This window comes from Solanum verrucosum, unplaced genomic scaffold, assembly GCF_900185275.1.
Source record: "Solanum verrucosum unplaced genomic scaffold, falcon-dt-bn FXZP01000121.1, whole genome shotgun sequence".
NCBI classification, from domain to species: domain Eukaryota; kingdom Viridiplantae; phylum Streptophyta; class Magnoliopsida; order Solanales; family Solanaceae; genus Solanum; species Solanum verrucosum.
The window spans coordinates 1,254,212-1,274,688 of NW_026020509.1; the positions used below are offsets into that span (position 1 = coordinate 1,254,212).

At 35.1% G+C, this 20,477-nt stretch overlaps 4 protein-coding genes and 1 non-coding gene across 7 annotated transcripts in view; 4 read left to right on the forward strand and 1 right to left on the reverse strand.

The window, feature by feature from the left end:
- LOC125809614 (protein transport protein Sec61 subunit gamma-1-like) overlaps nt 1-20,477 on the forward strand; it is a 132,902-nt gene that overhangs the window by 97,948 nt on the left and 14,477 nt on the right. The window lies entirely within an intron of this gene.
- LOC125809580 (uncharacterized) lies at nt 1,323-7,006 on the forward strand. Of its 3 annotated transcripts, XM_049489170.1 has the most exons (4): nt 1,373-1,450; nt 1,508-1,579; nt 3,948-4,303; nt 4,502-7,006. In XM_049489170.1, exons 3-4 carry the CDS (start codon nt 3,957-3,959, stop codon nt 6,819-6,821), a joined length of 2,667 nt encoding a protein of 888 aa, XP_049345127.1. In that variant the 5' UTR covers nt 1,373-1,450; nt 1,508-1,579; nt 3,948-3,956; the 3' UTR covers nt 6,822-7,006. The 3 variants fall into 3 exon arrangements, with proteins under 3 accessions (XP_049345126.1, XP_049345127.1, XP_049345128.1); XM_049489169.1 differs by lacking the exon at nt 1,508-1,579 and having other exon boundaries at nt 1,323-1,454; nt 4,502-7,005; XM_049489171.1 differs by lacking the exons at nt 1,373-1,450; nt 1,508-1,579 and adding an exon at nt 2,321-2,426.
- Nucleotides 7,774-12,500, forward strand: LOC125809592 (alcohol dehydrogenase-like 6). The gene is made up of 10 exons (XM_049489184.1): nt 7,774-7,867; nt 7,985-8,121; nt 8,850-8,896; nt 9,378-9,700; nt 10,172-10,254; nt 10,362-10,437; nt 10,520-10,581; nt 11,688-11,783; nt 11,885-12,046; nt 12,163-12,500. The coding sequence occupies exons 1-10, from the start codon at nt 7,813-7,815 to the stop codon at nt 12,304-12,306; spliced, it is 1,185 nt and encodes a 394-aa protein (XP_049345141.1). The 5' UTR covers nt 7,774-7,812; the 3' UTR covers nt 12,307-12,500.
- LOC125809610 (uncharacterized) lies at nt 13,415-17,906 on the forward strand. The gene is made up of 4 exons (XM_049489205.1): nt 13,415-13,646; nt 14,309-14,441; nt 14,546-14,660; nt 17,645-17,906. Exons 1-4 carry the CDS (start codon nt 13,507-13,509, stop codon nt 17,704-17,706), a joined length of 450 nt encoding a protein of 149 aa, XP_049345162.1. The 5' UTR covers nt 13,415-13,506; the 3' UTR covers nt 17,707-17,906.
- LOC125809774 (small nucleolar RNA U3) lies at nt 18,486-18,701 on the reverse strand. The gene has a single exon (XR_007441827.1). It is a non-coding gene; the product is annotated as a small nucleolar RNA U3 (small nucleolar RNA).

Consider the following 20,477-nt stretch of genomic DNA (forward strand, 5'->3'; position numbering starts at 1 on the left):
CTGCAGGCAGGAATTTATTAGATTGGGGTAGAAGACATAGTTCCTCATTGTAATATTTTGCAACTCATTTGGAGGTACATTGACCTTTGCTCTTAGTTTAACTTGGAGGAGTGTTGTTGAAAGCCATTTGCATATAGATTTCTTGGCCTCTGATCTTTATCTTTTCCGTTTTAAATTTTAGTCAAATAAATTTTTTACTCCTTTTCCATTCACTTTTTACTTGTCACGACTATATGGACTTTCACCAACATTTTAAGATGTTTTTTTTGGTTATATTAATATGAGAATCTCGAGAAAGATTACGTAGTATTTTTCCTACCGTTTTTAAACGTCAAAATTTAAAATATTAAATTAATCTAATTTAATTTAACTTTAAAATTAGTTAAATTGTAATGCCTCTCAACAATTATTATGATTTAGGAGAGATACTCCCTTCCTTCATTTTTGTTTATCCAATATACAAAAAATAAATGTATTTAATTTTATTTATTCAATTTGGAAAATAAATTTAAAAAACCCTATTTTACTCTCATTACTAAATACGATATATTTTTAATGCATTTTTTAGAACATTAAATTTATTATATTCAAAAAAATTATAGTAAATTTATTGTTTTAATATTTTTTTTATAAAGGATATGTCAAGTCAAACATGGACTAATAAAAATGGCAGGAGGAAGTAAATGATAATTTAGTCAACTACTGCTAACAATTACTATTAATGTAATAAAAATGGTGGGAGGAAGTAAATGATAATTTAGTCAACTACTACTAACAATTACTATTAGTGTTATTAAATGATTTTTCCAATTATGATGCTAAAACCTTAGGAGATACTTAAAATGAGTCTTGAGTATGTATTATTAATGTTAGTAAGTATTTTTGTTTTAATTGTCCAATTTGAATTATGCATACTTCTTAAAAAATATTATTTGAGATGTATATTGTATCATAATATTTATATTAATTGATATTTAGTCTTAAATTTAAAAATAAATTATTAGTATTAAGAATAAACTATTAAAAATAATTTATTTTTCTCTTGATATAGCAAAAGTGATTGGAGCAATATATATAATAAAAAATAAAAGTGACCGGAGGGAGTATAGTATTAAAATATGAAGGTTGACTTTTTTTTTGTTTAAGTGGAAAGTGTACATTTAATTCCAAGATTGAGAAAATATAGCAAGTTCCTTAAAAAACTACTTTCATGTACTTAATTAATATTTTCCTTCTTGCCCCGCTAACTAATTAATTTATACATGTTGCCCCACAAACTATTACTTTTTCCGTAAGACCCCCTCATCTTTTGCTTTGTCTCATCACCTATTCACTCTCTCATTTTAGGCGTAATTCAAATACTACCCCCCCAATTCTAGGGTTTCTTTCACTTCTCAGTCCCGTCTTCCTTCCTTCTCAATTTCCGTCTTCCTTCTCCTAAATTACAGGTTCAGGTAAGTTTATGGTGCTCTGTTTACTCTCTTTTATCGCTTTAATTGTATACATATCTGCAGTAAATTTGCAATTTTTTTTTGTTTTTGTTTTGCTGTCTTACATTGTCGGAAGATTCTGCTTGAAGGTAACCAACTTGCTGGGGGTGAATTCTGCTTTTGAATTGTTTGCGTTATGTATTTGTATGGATGAAGTTTTAGTCTTTTCCTGTTTTTATACAAACTAGGCATGCTAGGAGTAGTATTTTTATCAGCTGAATGATGAATACAGTGTTCATCATTTTCAATCTTCCAACTACTTCATAGGAAAATGAAAGAGTATAAAATTGTGATTGAATTGCACTTCTTTTGAGTCGGACACAGCCTCTCTACCCCCACAAAGGTAGAGACAAGGTCTGCCGTCTGTGTACATCCTACCCTCCCCAGACCCACTTGTGGGATTACACGGGGTATGTTGTTGCTTTTCCTTTAAGTTCTATATTGCAACAAGTGATATTTAAGGAGTTTAGATTCTCTATTTACATATACAACAAAAAAGAAAAGAGAGTAAATGTTCTAAGATTTTGTCTACTCACAATAATTTTGTAAGCTTGCCCTTTTTTCGAAACTAATATCGTCCCTCTAGAGGAGCTAAAATATTTAAAGCAGACATACCTTTCCACTATTCATTAGTCATGCTTATGTTGGTGAACAAGATTTAAACTTTGTTAATTAGGTGACTCCTCTAAACGCTTCTGTGCAGTTATGTGAGAATCATATTTCTCTAGATACGGAGTAAAGGAGATATTGGAAGAATGTAAGATTATGATTTTGCGAAACTGTTTTTATTAGAAAGACATTAAAGTTCTTCTTGATACTAAACATCCTTAGAATTGAGAATCATCATAATACCTTAGATAAAAATAATCAGAATATCCTAGAATACCTCAGTTCGCTGATTGAGTCACTCAAGGTTTCCACCAAATTTGTTTGGCAGTTAAAGTACTTATTAGGGACCTGTTTGGCCATAAAAATTATTCACTTTTTTCCGGGATAATTTTTCACTTTATTTGAACTTCAGTATCATAATCGATGATAACATCACTATGCCCATCACTAATATGAAACCATATGTGAGATTTTCACTTCATACAGCTCTTTAGAGGTCACAAATTAACCTATGGGCCCTTTCCTATCTTGATATGTTTGTCAAAAAGTGTCAAATTCTATCCTAAGGTCCCAAATTAGACCAATGGAATTCTGTCTGCTATATTTAGAACAAATAAATAAGTTCTTATGAGTTATGAATGATATCATCTTTTAAGAATTTTAATTTAGCTTTGTTGATTAATAACTTTATCATTAAATAAAATCAATAATATGCACTTTATAGCAATATCACATATACATTTCAACCTCGAATTTTCAATTACTAAAAAATTGGAGAGTCCATTAGTTCATGAATCACGATAATTTTTTTTATCTCTCTAAATAGAAATCAAAATTTTTTGCCAATGTTTGCATTAAACAAGCCGACATTCTCTCTTCCGCTTCATCCACCATCGCTCATGCGGAGGCTTCTCTCTAAGGTGGAATGCTCCCTTACTGAAGTATTTTTACATCCCACAGTTTCGGCAGATCACTTAGCCCCGTTCATCTTCGGTGCAAGAGCGCTCGATGGCCATGAAAATCCCAAATGAAGTTGTATTTCAAATTCGGGGAACATCTTCTCACCTGTTTCCAACTCACTTGTCACTTTTGAAGTTGTATTTAAGTACATTCAAGTATGAACATTTTTTCAAATATTTTTTGCAAAAAGTATTACCAAACACAACTATATCGTCACTCCAGTTTCATAAATTCCAAACAAAGTGAAAAATATTTGGAATCTATGACCAAATGCCTACTAAGAGTTTCTTTTGGCTTTTAAGTGGTCGGTTAGTAGGTGATCGAGCACTGTCTAGTTCCCTTTTTAGTATGGTTATTATTACTTTCCTACTATCTTATATTTTTTCTTAGTTTTAGTATTACCTGTTATTTCCTTTGCTTTGGTTTTCATATTATTTGTTGCTTCCATTTGTTCTCTTTTAATTGTTTTCAGCATGACTTCTTCGCTATTGCGTTTGCTTTACATACTTGTTTTTTGATACTTGAGCCGAGGGTCTATCGGAAACAACCTCTCTATCTTCACAAGGTAGGGGTAGGTTGCGAATACACCACCCTCCCCTCCCCGGACCCCACTTGTGCACTTGTGGGATTACACTGGGTATGTTGTTGTTGTCATTTGGATAAATAGATGATTAGCAATGTCTGCACCCTTAATTAAGTTGGATGCATGCAAATTCAAATGAGTTGAGTTCCTCGTATGAGTGCTGATGCATCATATTCTCTAGAATCATCCTTCTTACATGGCATCTCACACGATGAACAAAATAAGATAACTTTACTGGAGGAACATTGACACTGGTCATTTTTAAGTTTTTCTTTTCCTGACTTTTTTCCTGTTGGCCTTTGAAGATTTATGACATGGTGAAGGGAAAGCTTATTTTAATTTGTCAGTCTGGTGGTGAATTTGTGAATGATGTCGATGGGAACTTGTCATATAAAGGAGGAGAGGCAAATGCTGTCAATATAAACCAAGATACTCCATATGATGATCTCAAGATAAAATTGGCAGAGCTGTGTAATCTGGAGCTTACGACAGTGTCAATTAAGTATTTTCTTCCAAAAAATAGGAAAACTCTCATTAATTTAAGGAGTGAAAAGGACTTCAAGAGAATGGTTGAGTTTCATGCTAATTCTGTTACAGCTGAGATTTTTGTCAGCGGGAAGGAAGGTTTTGATCACGATGCATTGAAAACGTACACTGAGAGGTATTAACACTACCATGTTTTAATTATACATATACATTAGTTTTGCTTATTGATAAATGTGGTTTGGTGACACGGGCCTGTTGCCAGCCACTCTATATTACTGCTAAAGCAAATTGTTTAGTCAATGGCACATCACTGGTAGTGTAGTATATATGTAATTGACGTTCCACTTTGTATCTCAATCAACTGCACTTGCAGGACAATTGGCTTAAAACTGGCTGAGAACGTAAATCATCATGGCACACCTGCAGGTGCTACTGATTCTGGTGGTCTGAGTACAACACCTTCTAAGGCTTCCCTGCTAAGGACTGTTCGAACAGCTGCTGTCTCTCCTATAGCTATTCAAAGCGATTGTCTGATCGATGTACATATCAGCTGCCAAGAACCTGCTATTAATATGGCAGCTGAAAGCCTCAGTCATGCCACTACTTCGTCAAACCCTTCTTCTGGCCATGTTGCTGAGGATGATTCTGACTATACTCCACGTTCACGTGCTGCTGTTAGTAGTACTGCCCAGAGCCCAATTAGCTTTGACTACGATGCTACCCCTGCTGATACCGTGAAGAAGCGCAGGCGCACTGCTTCCTGGAAAATTGGTGCCAATGGTCCAACCATTGTTGTGACTGATAGTGATTCTAAGGAGAAGTTGCGAAAGAAGAAGAGTCGAAGTTCAACTGGCGTAATGGTGGGAAATGACATGGTGGAGGATGAAGATGGTGTTGAATTACCTGATAGTTTTGACAGTTCCTCTCCAATTACTTTGCGTGATGAAGATCTGCCAGAGAAGCTAGTTGCCACTTGGAAAGAAGGTATTACTGGTGTTGATCAGGATTTTAAGAGTGTGAAAGAGTTCCGGGCTGCACTGCAAAAGTATGCTGTTGCTCATCGCTTTGTCTACAAGTTGAAGAAAAATGATGCTACCCGTGTAAGTGGCAGATGTGTGGTAGAGGGTTGTTCTTGGAAAATTCATGCATCTAGGGTCCCTGATGCTCAAACATTTAGGATCAGAAAGTATAATGATTTGCATACATGTGAAGGCAAATCCTGGAAGTCTTCTCATCGTACAAGGAATTGGTTGGTAAGTATCATCAAGGAAAGGTTACGAGATTCTCCAAATGACAAACCCAGGGAAATCGCTAAAAGCATTTTGCGTGATTTTGGGATTAAATTGAGATACTCACAAGTATGGCGAGGGATGGAAGATGCCAGGGAGCAGCTTCAAGGTTCGTACTCAAAGTCATATAACAGGCTGCCTTGGTTTTGCGAAAAGGTAGTAAATACTAATCCTGGAACTGTTGTTAAGCTTGTGCTAGACGGTGAGAAAAGACTTCAGCGCTTCTTTTTCTCACTTCATGCCTCCATACATGGTTTCAAGCACGGTTGCCGACCCCTTATTTTCCTTGAAGCTACATCTCTAAGATCTAAGTACAAGGAGACTTTAATAACAGCAACTGCGGTTGATGCAGATGATTGTTTCTTTCCTGTTGCTTTTGCAGTAATAGATATTGAAAATGATGATAGTTGGCGTTGGTTTTTGGAGCAACTAAAATCTGCATTATCAACTTCTCATTCTATAACTTTTATTTCAGATCGAGAGAAGAATTTAAAGAACTCTGTGCTTGAGGTGTTCGAGAATTCTTCTCATGGCTATTCTATTTTTCATCTTTTGGAAAGCTTCAAGAGAAATACGAAGGGTCCATTCCATGGTGATGGGAGAGCTGTTTTACCTGAAATTTTCCTTGCTGCAGCTCATGCAGTCCGACTTAATGGTTTTAAAAGTTTGACTGAGCAAATTAAACAGATTTGTTCACACGCATATGATTGGTTGAACCAGATTGAGCCCGAGTGTTGGACGAGTTTGTCATTTAAAGGTCAGCACTATAATTATATCACAGAGAATGTTGCAGAACCATACTCCAAGTTGATTGAGGATTCTCGAGGATCAACAATAATGCAAAAGATAGAAGCCTTAATATGTATGCTCAGTGATCTAATAGATCATCGTAAATTGGAGTCAAGTACTTGGTCCACCAAACTTACTCCATCAAAAGAGAAAAAGATACAGAAAGAAGCTGCTAAAGCCCATGGTCTAAAGGTTCTAATCTCTTCTGATGTCTTATTTGAAGTTCATGATGAGATGACCCACGTTGTGAATATTGAAAACCGTGAGTGCACGTGCTTTGAGTGGAAACAAAGTGGTCTGCCTTGCTGCCACGCGGTGGCTGTGTTCAACTCTATTGGTAAATGTGTGTATGATTACTGCTCGAGTTACTTCACGGTTGAAAGTTACCATTTTACATATTCTGCATCTGTAAATCCGATACCTGGGATTGGAACACCAGTTGAAGAAGATGGCGAGTCAGATACTGCAGATGTGCTACCCCCTTGCCCTCCAGAATCGCCAATAGAGGAAAAACCAGAGGAGACCAAAACTATAGACCCAGATAAGAGGACAGTAACTTGCAGCAAGTGCAAGGAACCTGGACATAATAAAGCTTCATGCAAGGCCACTTTATAGGTCCTTTGCTCTTCCCATTGTTTGCATCTTGTACAGCTCTTATAGTTACATGGTAGTGACTTGTGATGTATTGCTCATCGTCGCTCTCTGCATTTCTACAGTAACATTATTGATTTATTTTCATTTGAGAAAACATAATTTCTGGGTTTTGAACTCAGAAAAGCAAGGTGTAAGATAAGATGATGGTAATATTCTTGGTCTCAAAAGAGTAGGAAAGCTGTTCTCATAGCTTGCAAAAATGTTTTTTATATTCAGACGATGAGTTTGTGAATTGTTATGTTACATGGCATGTGATAAATTCTCATTTTAAGTGAATAATGATGATTTCTTGGATTGGACGAACGTTCTCTTGGTATTGTTTTGCTCCATTCACAACGAGGCCCAAGCGTCTCATTCTTTTAGTTAATTTCATCCCTTATTTAATCATTTTCAAGATTTGAACTTGATACTTCTAATTGAAGACGGAAGAATTTCATCCATCCTGCCACATCCATAATTAGATGGTTGGAAAATCTTATATAAGTGCACCTATATTTTTAGAAGTTTAAAAGTTTTAACTTCAATGGGAGATCTTGTTGCAATTTGTCGGCTTTTTCTTGAAAAATTTTGCAAAGTAATTTTTTCAGACTTGTTCAAATAACAAAAGATGAAGTGATGGAAATGTAAACATCGTTTGAAACCAAAACTGAAAAGAAAACTCCACTCAATTATGATAATACATGTGAAATTTCTATGATCATTACTACGTATATTTTAATATTTATTTTGAAAAATTATCATAATTATTCATTTTTACCCAAAATATTCACGAGTCAAATCAATTAGTGCATTTAGGATTTGTTACCAACCAACCCAAAGTACCTAACAACACAACCTTCACCTATCCACCAACCCATGAACTTATACCTCTACTCTTCTCCTTCAAGTCTTTCAACACAAAAACTAAGTCCAAATCCTTCCTTCATTTGATTTGAGTACAAGTTAAAAGAAAATGTCCCTTACTGATTCAGTGCAGAACAAGCAGCCAGGTGTCATCACCTGTAAAGGTTGCATCTTTGAATACCCTTTATTTGTTTTTTTCACTTTCTTCTTCTCTCTTTATCAAGAATCTGATTTTGAATGAACCCCATTTAGTTTTACTTGTGTGTATCCATTCCATTCAGCTGCTGTGGCATGGGGACCAGGAGAACCAATGATGATAGAGGAGGTGGAATTGAGTCCACCTCAGTCAATGGAGATTCGTGTTAAGGTTGTCTGTACTTCTCTCTGTCGCAGCGATGTCACTGCTTGGTTGTCACAGGTTTGATCTTTACTTTATCTCAAAGTTTCCCCCATAGATCAACTATCTATTGCCAATTTTAGGATTGCATTTACTAGGTGCCACTTAAATGTCAAAAACAAAATGCTTGGTAACTTGTCGTTTCATGTGCATAGAAGGAAATTTATATGCCTATTGAAGTTATAAAATTTGCTGATCATAATAAAGAGGAACTATTTTTGCAAATATATTATTGGGTGCTCAATGTGGGGAATCTTGGACCTTTTTTTTTTTTTTTTTTATGACCATGGTGTCCGGCGCACCTCGACTAATTCCGCGGGATACCTTCCACCTCCTACTAGCAACATGTACAAGATAACTCTATCCACCAAGGCTACGACAAGGGTGAAGAATAACCTACTGGAAATGGTCTGCTTTATTAGAGATATAGTGAGGGTTTTAGCTTAAAAAACTATCAAGCTTTTCAAGATTGCAGTTTCATCTGAATCTCATTTGGGTTTCTGCAGAAAATAGTTCAATTCAATCTCATTGTGGGTTTTCCAAAGTAAAATCCTGAAATTTTAGGGGGTGGAGGGTAGATGAGGGCATGTAAAACAGTAAAGGCTCAATCTTGGCCACTATTTTCACTTTATCTACTCTTTTTTCTCATTTTGGCAAGTTTTATACTTCTTTGAGAGGAATCTACCAGAATTACTTTCTTATTCTTCAAATATTCACGCCCATTTGTGAAATTTGTTGTCGTTTTCCAGGCTCAGGCTTCTATTTATCCTCGGATATTTGGTCATGAAGCATCAGGGTCAGTTTTCTATACCTTCTCCTTCTATTTGAACGATAATGCTTCTTGTGTGTAGTTTAAGTATGTATCCTGCTTCTGATAGAAGACATTAAATGCATACTGGAAAGTTTAAGAGATAATTCATAGTTTTGGTACATGTCTCGAGGTGATAATGCTTCTCCCCAAGGGACTCATGGTTACGTTGTGAGAAAGTACAAATGTTATTCTGTGTTGGAGTTCTCAATTTGGCAAGCATTAATGCTTTCATCTCTCGGTTTCATCACCCTAAGCGTCTTAGTTGACTTACTCATCAGATGCTCTGTCCATAAGAAAAGCCTTCCATCATAGACTCTGGCATCACTTAGTGTACCCCATAGAGTAAAATGAACATACCGCAAACTTCTGCTGCCACCTTGGAATGCAACAGACGTGGTTGATGGATTCAATATTTTGTCATTTCTGAACAGGCAATCAAGCTTCATTCTTGTTACTAATTTTGCAGGATTGTTGAGAGTGTTGGGGAAGGAGTGACTGAATTTGTAGAAGGGGACCACGTGCTTACCTTATTTACTGGGGAATGCATGAGTTGCAGACACTGTACCTCAGGCAAAAGCAACATTTGCCAAGTTCTTGGATTGAAACGAGATGGTGTTATGCATGGTGATCAAAAGACGCGGTTCTCTATAAAAGGAAAGCCAGTTTATCATTATTGTGCTGTTTCAAGTTTTAGTGAATACACAGTCGTACACTCTGGTTGTGCGGTCAAGGTTAGTCCGATTGCGCCTTTGGATAAAATCTGCCTCCTTAGTTGTGGAGCGGCAGCAGGTAATTTGTGGAATGCTGTTCAATTCAATCGCAGCTGATCTTTTTATACTAGTACTTTACTACTTTTAAGATTCTTTTGCTGTTAAAAACTCTTGACCCAATTATGGAATTTAGCTACCCCTTTCTTATGGAAATGGTTTTCTCAATTCCTCATCATACATGTATGATTTTACTTAACTGTAGATGCTAAACCCATTCACATCAAAGAGGATTTTTTTGAGATGAAAGACAACTAGTATTCAACTTACCTTTGTTTGATCAAGAGTATTCTTACTTGATGGCATCATAGACAGTCTTGTTGTTTAAAATGTTTCTGTCAAAAGGTTAAATCCTTCTTTAGCTCTTAGATGTTACATTCATACTAAACCTATTTATATCTGTATAGCTTAGCAATCCATAATGTTAACTTGTTGTTCAGAACATTCCAAATGTAGCATTATAAGGACCTCATAATTGAAATGCAATGATTAGGTCTGGGTGCTGCTTGGAAGGTTGCAAATATCTCTGAAGGATCAAAGGTGGTCATTTTTGGTCTTGGGACTGTAGGACTTTCTGTAAGTACACTGATCCAAGCTGAGAGTTAGCATAATATGGGCAAACTGTTTTCCTGGAAAAACTTGACAATGATAAATAATAAAATGCTTAGATATCGTGTTAATAGGTTGCACAAGGTGCTAAAATGCGGGGAGCATCTCAGATTATTGGTGTGGATATGATGCAAGAGAAATGTGAAAAAGGTATCACATGACAGACCTTTTACAGCAGTTGGAAAGTTGAAAAGTTTCCCTAGATTATTGATGTTCTTCCCTTCCTGTGCAGCAAAGGCTTTTGGAGTGACGGACTTTTTGAACCCAAAGGATACTGATGAACCCATTCCACAGGTGTTTTACTTTTCATGAAATATACAACAAAAGCTTGTAAATTAGTTTCTTTCTCCCAGCTAATTAGTCACAAGCCTTAACAATCATGTTAGCTGTCTTAAACAACATGGGAGCATTACAACAACAATTACTACATCTTAGTATCACGCTAGTTAGGCCGACAATATGAATTTTCATTATCCATTTTTCTGTGTTTGGATATGTTTCATTGAAATACGCAATAATTTGTGGATTATCTAATGCTAGAAGTTTTCTGCAGTTTCTAATTTGTATATGGTGCAAATCTCTAAACAGATTAAACAGACTTCTAGCAAATACTAGACCTAATATGAGTTTACCAATATGATTAATCTCTAATCCAACTAGTTGGTATCGCTTATATGGGTCTTTTGCATCCTTAAAGTTAAGTGTTCCGTGAAGACTACATTTTAGTGGTCGTTGGTCTATAAAGACAATTTCCTTCTAGGTGGTCTTAGGTCTGCTTGATGAGAAGAGAGAAATTAGTTCCATTGTCAAGTGCAAGACGCCTCTCTCAAACCCAAAACGACCTAGACTAATTCCCTCCCTTTTTAACTCCTGGTATCATACTTACAAACTGGTACATTGGAGATCTACATAGTACGTGATCAGATCATCCCAGACGACCTTCTCTTATTTTGTCCTCTGCGTGTGCTACTTACACATTCACTGGATGTGATAATTGTTTTCAATCTTGTATGACCACATTTCCATATAAACATCTGCTTTGTACAACACTCATTTTATGGAGGGTTTGCCATTAGAGACCCAACATTCACTCTTCTTTAAATTGCTGGTCTTACTGATGTTCTGTTAAACTTGTCTCTCACTTTGATAAGTATCTTCGCATTGCATAACACTTCTGTAGTACTCCACAATTTCAACATCATATTTTAATCATATGTTTTATATTTGAATTGTCTCAATTTATGCACTGCAATCCTGTGTAACCTCACCTCAATTTCGTTCTTCTTATAAGGGATAAATTTGTAGAGTACTTTTTAAATAGCATACAAAATGGACTAGTTCTATTCATGCTCAGGTTGTGTGTTTCCTTTCATAAACTCCGAATACTATTTTCACTCCAGGTTATAAATCGCCTAACTGGTGGAGGTGCTGACTATGCATTTGAATGTATTGGAGATACAGGAATGGTTACCACTGCTTTGCAGTCTTGTTGTGATGTAAGTATTAAGACGTCATTTCATGTACTCTTTGGTATTCTCACAGACATACATTTCTCTCTTTTTACCATCGATTTTCTGTCGTCTCCTATTTGTGTTAGGGATGGGGCTTGACTGTCACACTTGGAGTACCCAAGCAGAAGCCGGAGGTAACAGCTCATTTTGGACTTCTTCTTAACGGTAGAACATTGACAGGATCTCTATTTGGAGGATGGAAACCGAAGTCTGAAATTCCTTCATTAGTTGAAATGTACCTAAAGAAGGTAGATTGTTACACTGTTTCTTACAACTTGATGAAAAACCTTAAAACATCGCACTCATTTACAACAAACGACTTTCAACATTTGAATATTAAGCCATTGTGAGGTTTTGCTTGCAGGAAATCGAGTTAGATGACTTGATCACACATACTCTGCCCTTCGAGGACATAAACACAGCTTTCGATCTGATGAAAAATGGGACTTGTTTGCGTTGCGTTATACACATGCCTGAAATAGAAGGTTTTCCAATGGCTGGCAACTAGTTGAAATTATTTCATGCTTTCTGTTACCCCAAAGTATAAATTGCCAATCACAGTGAACTACCAGAAATTTTGATGTTGTAGTATAGTGTATGACTGAGGGTCTTTCGGAAACAGCCTCTCTACCCTACCCTCTAGACCCCACCTAGTGGGATTTCACGGGGTATGTTGTTGTTATAGTATAGTATATGAAATCATTTCCTACCTTCTGTTATTTTTTGAGAGGACAATTTGAAATATCAAAATGCATTGACTGGTGAGAATTGAGATGCAATGATATGGTCTCGACCATATAATATAACATTTTTTTTTAAAATATTGTTCATAAGTGGATTTTGCTATTGATAATTTATTTCATTTTTAGGAAGAAATTGGATGAATAACTTTTGCTATTGATAATTTATTTCATTATAAGGAAGAACTTTGGATGAATAACTTTTGAGTGATTGATGTGTCTACAAGAATTGCTAAACACACGAAGGAAGTCAGCAAATGGCAATTCTTAAGGATACAAAAGAAAATGTATAAGTTTTTGATGTTGTAGCAAATCTTTAGGGGTGTTTCATGGTTTGGTTAAGAATCATATACAGTTAAATAAATTGATTTTGCATTGATTTGGTTTTAAACTTTAAAAAATTGATAACATTCTGTTTGATTCCATTAAAAACAAACTCAATAAAAAATCGAACCAAACTAATAAGTTATATACATAAATCTTGTAAAATATCTGATCTTTTTTAAATTTCATACTTGAATTATCACAACATTCTTATTGAAATGCACCTGAAATATTAGTTGTTTTGAGTCTCACACTTGAAATTTCAGGTAGGAAACTCATTTTATTTTTGAGTTAAAATATTATTTTTGCTTCAATTGACGACTAATTAAATTATTTTATTTAGTGCAATCAAGTTGTTAATACATACCAATAAGGATTGTAGTGGAGGGGAATCAGAGGTCGGGGGTTTGAAATCCCTAATATAGAATCAATTTTGTTAGGGAGTATTTACATGTACCCACACCAAAAAAGAATAATTAAAAAAAAAGGCACAAAAAAAAATAAAATAACAAATACATATAAATCCAACCAGTTGCTCTTCTTCAACTTTTCTTGTCTCTTTTATTTACTCTGCAGAAGCAGAGAGTGTTTTCCATAGTGATTTTGAGTTCGAATTTGGGAAATAGTTTAAAAATATATTGTGAATGTCGACGGAGGAGGAAAACGCCATAGAGGCGGCGGCAGCGGCGCGAAGGGAGAGGCTGAGAGCCCTCAGAGAAGCTCAAGAACTTCTTCAAACCCCTGACGATGATGGTAACAAGACTAACGAAGAGGAAGACGAAAAGTAAGCACTACCCGTTTGCTTATCCCTTTTTTCTTAGTTAATTTGATGTTAATTGAAAAGTTGGTGTTACCGTCGATTCTGGGTTCTGCAAAGATACCTTGCATTGTAGCTTTGTAGTCCGTAAGAGACAAATCCTTTCGTATTGGACCCGAATAGGGGTTTGAAGCCCTAGCTCACTTGTTAAGCTCTCGGTCTCCGCAGTTGAGGTGGAAGCCTCCCTTCCCCTCCCATCCCCTGAAGTAATTTTAGAAACAATAGACCTGAATAGAGCAGAATGGAGAGGTTTCAAGTCCCTCCTTTTGCTTCTGGCTTCGAATATAGTGGTAACAATTCCAGTGCATAAGCTATTTTATAGATAGGGTGAACAGCAAGCAGCCCCTTGTACATGAAACTAAATCTGTCTGGCTAATATGTGGAAAGGGGCAAGCCAAAACTGACTTCTGAGCCAAGGGTCTATCGGAAACGGACTCTCTACTCCATAAAGGTAGGGGTAAGGTCTATGTACAGTCTTACCCCCACCCTCCACAGATCCCACTTGTGAGATCTCATTGGGTATGTTGTTGTTGTAGTGTAGTAATGAATAGAGCAGGCGAATTGAGTTTACCAATAACTGACTCAGGACTAGTTTTGGCATAATATTGATTGGTTGATATATATTACAGTGATGTCCAAATGAAGTTCCGCAATTACCTGCCACATGACAAGCAGCTTCAAGAAGGCAAAGTCACTCCGCCAGTACTCCCAAAGTTCGAAGATCCTATTGCGACTCTACCTCCTCCTGAAGAGAAGAAAGAGGTGCTTCAGTGATTGCACTATTTATTTCCTTCTGTTTTCTTCCTCATTTTCAGATTCATATTAGTCGAAGATCCTATGACTTTTCTTTGGTTAAATTTTATCAGGATCCATTTCTAAATATTGTCCCCAAGAAGCCAAATTGGGACCTGCGACGGGATGTGCAAAAGAAACTTGACAAGCTTGAGAAACGTACCATGAAGGCACTCACTCAACTTATGGGTACGTTTTTTCTGCTTATGATTTGCTTGTGTGTTATTTGACTCTCAAGTATGTAATGGCCTTGTTCCATAACATTTGTTTTTTTTTTGTAAAGTCTTGTTCCATAGCATTTGTTTAAAGTAATGTAAATAGAAAAAGAAAAATCATGAAATTACATTTTGATTTCTTGAAGTAAGTCTTAGCTGAGATTGTTCCTTGTACTTCTGTTGTTTGTAAGAGTAAGAACATCTTACAGGACATGACACAAATAATTATTCCAAGATATATCTCCCTTCATAAAAAACTCTCATGATGGCCCATTTATACCCCCAGTAGGTTTACTTGCAGTGGTTGGGACTTTGCTTTAGGCAAGCTATTGGTTGCACCACTTGGATGCTCCTTGGTGAGTTGAGAGAACTTCAGTAGCACTGATCTGTGAAGTTGTTCTGTGAGTAGACTCTTAATATTGTTTGCTGCCATCTTCATCTGGTCTGATCTCATGAATGTGATTACACTCACTTTTTTCGTTTTAGGAGGAAGAAGGATAGTGATTGCCTTCTTACTTTTGTGGTGTAAAAATATATTCTATGCAAGATGGTTCCCATTTTTAGGTTGAACAATCATAACTGCCATCACCACTTAATATCGAACTAGTTCAGGTTGGCTACAAAAATCATCTATATCAAGTCCACTTCATGTTAAGGTTGAAGTTTAATTTTAATTCTGATTAATGTTTTTTCAAAGCAAAAAGTGCAAAAAAGTGATGAAGGGCACATTAGTAAAAGAGAAACATTACATACAGAAACAAATAAAGAATAGGAGTGACGTGCTCTTATAATTTATGTGTAAAAATTGGGTCATCCGAACCCGTGGTCCTCCGACTAAACTCGATATATTACTTGTATAATTATTAAAGAACGTATTAAATAAACACTTGTTGAACCCGTTCTTAAAGTTGCAGGATGATTCGCTGGTTTGACAGCCAGATTTTAACACCAAGGTCCTGAGTTCAATCCCAGCCAGCCACAATTCACCAATTTTTTTAGTAACTAATAACACTCGTTTTTTAAAAATAAAAATAAAAATGAAATTCTAAAGCAATGGTGCACCCGTTTTCTTGAAATCCTGGATTCGCCTCTGGCTATACGAATGTCATGACATATTTATGTGTACAAGTTCTAAGGATACCTGTGATATGTAATATATGTTCAGCTTATGTGTCAGAAGTCTTTTTTTTCTTTCTTAAATTCCATGCTCCAATTAAACACTTGAGGAGTACGTCTTTTCAAAAAGAATTTTTTTAGTAATTTGGTATAGCTATAAACTTATCCGGAAATCTAACAATTGGTTCAAGTAAGTTTGGTTCAATAGGCTTGGTCAGTTTCTAAAGTGTTTTTAATGTTCCTAGGTAGTGCTGCATATGGTTACTCCTTATTTCTGAGTCTTTTGGCTCCTTCAATGCTGGTCACTGTGGTTTCCCTCTATATTGATGACACTTTCTGTGTTGATCCACTCTTTTGATTCACCTCCATTGAGCTATTTTCAGTCAGTGTCTATGATGCCAGCCTTTTGGTGCTCTGAATCCTGAAAATGGGCTACGCCTTTGGTCCCACTTATTTTTCTAGTGTTATAGCTCATTAGGTAACTGTGGATCATTTAGTAAGATCTTCTTCTAATCAAATTGGGTTTCCTTGGAGCCTTTCTCTTCTAAGGCCTGGCTGTGAGTTGTGCCCCCCCCCCCCAATCATTTCCAAGTTATATAGCTTATTTTTTTATGAATAAAAGTAATTTATTAATGATATCTTAGTACCAAGCTGGTATAAGCGAGTACAAAAAGAAAGCTGGATAGAATCGTAGCTGCAAGGATTCCCAGAAAATCAGCTTCAATGCAAGAAAATGTAACTATTAACACAAACAATAATCTTTTAAACAAAGAATAGAAAAAAACTGTAGTTAAGTTATACTCATCAAATCATGTCAATCAAGCTAGAAAAATATTTTAAGGTTTTGTTTAGATGAAACAATGTAGTTCTATATTTTAAAGAAGTTCTCGTACATTTAATATATTTTTTTTGCTAGTCCTAATCACTGAAGTTTAGTCATAAGAATTCCTAACCATTAATGTATCACTTTGTTTTATATTATTACATAGTTATGAACTCTTAATGACAGAGCCCATCGGTGAAGAACCAAAGAGATGCATGCTTTAGCTCAATGTAGACTTAATGAGATTTATGGCATAAACGTGTTTTAAGCGGGCCTTTCAACAATATTGTCTGCAAGTGACCCTGATGATAGCAAAAAGAATTGTATTGTGGCATTAATTTGTACTCCACGTTCTGCCAATACATCTTATTTTCATAGCACCTGTGGAGGGTTAAATACCTATCATTACACTTTTAGGCAAGTCAGCTTTCTACTTAAAGTCTAGCAAACATTTGGCCTAGATTGAACTGCTGTAGGTTGTATCAGACAAGTCACAAGAGCACATGTCCAGTTGGAGCAACTATTGACTTTTGAGATGCCATATGAAACCAATACGGAATTAACATTGTCTAATCCAAATAATTCTGGAATACTCTCCCTTTCTTTACTAAAATCCTTTGTATATTAGAAGTTAAAGGGGAATCTTAGTAATCTGAGTTGATAGGTCCTCATCTTTCACCTTTTTGGTGAGGGGTTGATCCCTACTTTGTAATCCCATCCCGGATTTCCCCTACCCCTTCCCCTGTGTTATTTTCTTAAAAACAAAAGTGTGATCAAGAAAATGCATCTTTGGCAGATTATGGAATAGTTTTCTTGAGAATCTAACCTGGAATGCTTTTAATCTTATCTTGATCTTTTACCTAGGTTTGAAGGTCTATTATTTATTTTTTCTTTTTTTAATGAATAAGATTGAAGCATATTATTTTATTGACTTTGAGGCAATATGTTTCATGTGTTAGTTTTGTTTCAGCTACCCAACTTTAAAACTTTCTTGACTTGTCTACATTGATATTTTGTAGAGGAAGAAGAAAAAAAGAGGAAGATAGCTGAAGAAGAGGATACTGAAAATGGTGGAGATTAGATAGATGTGCACCAGTAATTCAAAACATTGTGGTTTTGGATAAGACACAAGTGCTGTATGAGTATTATGTTTATTACATCTTAGTCTTTTTGACTGTGAGACGTTGTAGCGAGTGTTGTGAAGCAAAATGAATACAGGTTAAATGTCCAAAATACATTCGTAAACTTTTGTTAAATACGAGAATCATCTGATATTTTTTATATACTGGCTATACTAAGAGAAAATAAACTAGCCTCTTAACATTTGTAGATGCTGAGAATTATATGCTTGGACCCGTTGGGACAATTATTATGTCCTTTTGGTTCACCTCGAAGAAACAGCTTATGTACATACTAGGTAAATACTTGCTGGCTATACTGACCTTGACCAACATGGTAGTATCATTAACGATTTCTCTTTTATTTTAGTTAAGACTAAGTTTCAACAACTCTTTTATGATTCAAATTGACGATACATAGGCTGGCTGAATCTTCAATTAGCCAAAATAAATTCAAGATAATCATTCTCTTCTTCATTTGATACATTAGAAAGTTTGTAAGACAGCTGTGAGACATCTTAGACTTGCAAACAGACCCAAAGTTTCCTAAATAGGCAGATGAAGAAAACTGGAAACCATTTTTGGCTTCCAATTAGGTCTCGTACAAAAAGAATGGGAGTCTGTCAGACAGCCATGAGACATCTTAGACTTGCAAACAGACCCAAAGTTTCCTAAATAGGCAGATGAAGAAAACTGGAAACCATTTTTGGCTTCCAATTAGGTCTCGTACAAAAAGAATGGGAGTCTGTCAGACAGCCATGAGACCATCTTAGGCCTGAGATCAGGTCTAAGAACGATCATCTACTGCAACCACAGCTCGAGGAGCCATGGTTAGCTGTTAATCACGCTCTGGTCACATGGCCATGCTTCATCAACCAGACTTGGTTTCCTGTCTCCTTAGAAATCAAGGATACAGTGGTACGAGCCTATAGAACAGATCCTGTTCAAGTAAGGTCGTGACCATTGTTAGTGAATAGAAGGTTATAACGCCAGAGCTTATGTGTTGCATATCCGATGTGGGAGTACATATTAGTAATATATTGGCATGTCACACAATTTGGCTAACTATGCAATCTCCAATTCTAAACTCGTCCAAGTGCAACAAAAACAGCGAAATTTATGTAAGATTTATTATTACTCCTAACTCAACTGAAAAACCAATTAAATAAGTATTATTGAAGAAAAAGTCACTCTACTTTTATCAAATAAACTACACCTTAGAATTATTTTTTCTTTAATTAACTTGAAAAAATGAAACTAAAGTTATAATTATACTGGGGCAGAGGGAGTAATTTGTTTTAAGGTGAAGACCATCAATTTCGTAGAAACCATCCCAATTCCCAGAAGCAAGAACTCCATGACGTTTTCACTTAACTATAACAAATTATGTAGCCAAGTCATTAAAGTTTATAAGAATGAGAAAGATAAGCATATCATCAATCATAAAGGAAGGAAGTATTACAAAATCAAACTTGAGGAGATTATATAATTGTCTCTTTAGTTTTTTGGTCATAGTAATTTTTTGGTAAAACTAGTTTAAGTTATGTTGAACGACTTTGTGATAAAACTAGTTTAAGTTACGTTGAATGATTTTTTGGTAAAACTAGTTTAAGTTACGTTGAACGATTTTTTGGTAAAACTAGTTTAAGTTACGTTGTGACTTTTTGGTAAAACTAGTTTAAGTTACGTTGAACGACTTTTTGGTAAAACTAGTTTAAGTTACGTTGAACGACTTTTTGGTAAAACTAGTTTAAGTTACGTTGAACGACTTTTTGGTAAAACTAGTAATTTGAACGATTATTTGGTAAAACTTGTAAGTTGAACGACCTTTTGATAAAACTAGTTTAAGTTAAACAATTTTTTGGTAAAACTAGTAAGTTGAATGACTTTTTGATAAAACTAGTTTAAGTTAAACGACTTTTTTGGTAAAACTAGTATAAGTTGAATGACTTTTTTTGGTAAAACTAGTATAAGTTGAACGTCTTTTTTGGTAAAACTTATATAAGTTACGTTGAACGACTTTTTGGTAAAACTAGTTTAAGTTGAACGATTTTTTGGTGAAACTAGTAAGTTGAAAGATTTTTTGATAAGCCTAGTTTAAGTTGCAAGATATTTTGGTGAAACTAGTAAGTTGAAAGATTTTTTGATAAGCGTAGTTTAAATTGCACGGTATTTTGGTGAAACTAGTAAGTTGAACGACTTTTTGATAAAACTAGTAATAAGTTGAATGATTTTTTGATAAAACTAGTGCAAGTTGAATGATTTTTTGATAAAATTAGTAATAAGTCGAATGATTTTTTGATAAAATTATTAAGTTGAACAATTTTTTGATGAAACTAGTAAGTTGAACGATTCTTTGATAAAACTAGTGCAAGTTGAATGATTTTTTGATAAAACTAGCGTAAGCTGAACGATTTGTTTGATAAAACTAGTGCAAGTTGAACGATTTTTTGATAAAACTAGTTTAGGTTGACCGATTTTTTGATAAAACTAGTAAGTTGAACTATTTTTTTTATAAAATTAGTTTAAGTTGAACGATTTTTTGATAAAACTAGTAAGTTGAACGATATTTTGCTAAAACTCGTAAGTTGAACGTTTTTTAATTTGGTAAAACTAATTTAAGTTGAATGACTTTTTTCTAAAACTCGTAAGTTGTACGTTTTTTTATTTGGTAAAACTAATTTAAGTTGAATGACTTTTTGCTAAAACTCGTAAGTTGAACGTTTTTTAATTT

Bases quoted from the DNA above. Each gene is read 5' to 3' on its own strand.
- LOC125809580 (XM_049489169.1), top strand. From the start codon at position 3,957: ATGGTGAAGGGAAAGCTTATTTTAATTTGTCAGTCTGGTGGTGAATTT. The intron at 4,304-4,501 runs GTATTAACACTA...CTGCACTTGCAG, and splicing joins TTGAAAACGTACACTGAGAG to GACAATTGGCTTAAAACTGG.
- LOC125809592 (XM_049489184.1), top strand. From the start codon at position 7,813: ATGTCCCTTACTGATTCAGTGCAGAACAAGCAGCCAGGTGTCATCACC. The intron at 7,868-7,984 runs GTTGCATCTTTG...CATTCCATTCAG, and splicing joins AGGTGTCATCACCTGTAAAG to CTGCTGTGGCATGGGGACCA. The intron at 8,122-8,849 runs GTTTGATCTTTA...GTCGTTTTCCAG, and splicing joins TCACTGCTTGGTTGTCACAG to GCTCAGGCTTCTATTTATCC.
- LOC125809610 (XM_049489205.1), top strand. From the start codon at position 13,507: ATGTCGACGGAGGAGGAAAACGCCATAGAGGCGGCGGCAGCGGCGCGA. The intron at 13,647-14,308 runs GTAAGCACTACC...TATATATTACAG, and splicing joins AACGAAGAGGAAGACGAAAA to TGATGTCCAAATGAAGTTCC. The intron at 14,661-17,644 runs GTACGTTTTTTC...GATATTTTGTAG, and splicing joins GGCACTCACTCAACTTATGG to AGGAAGAAGAAAAAAAGAGG.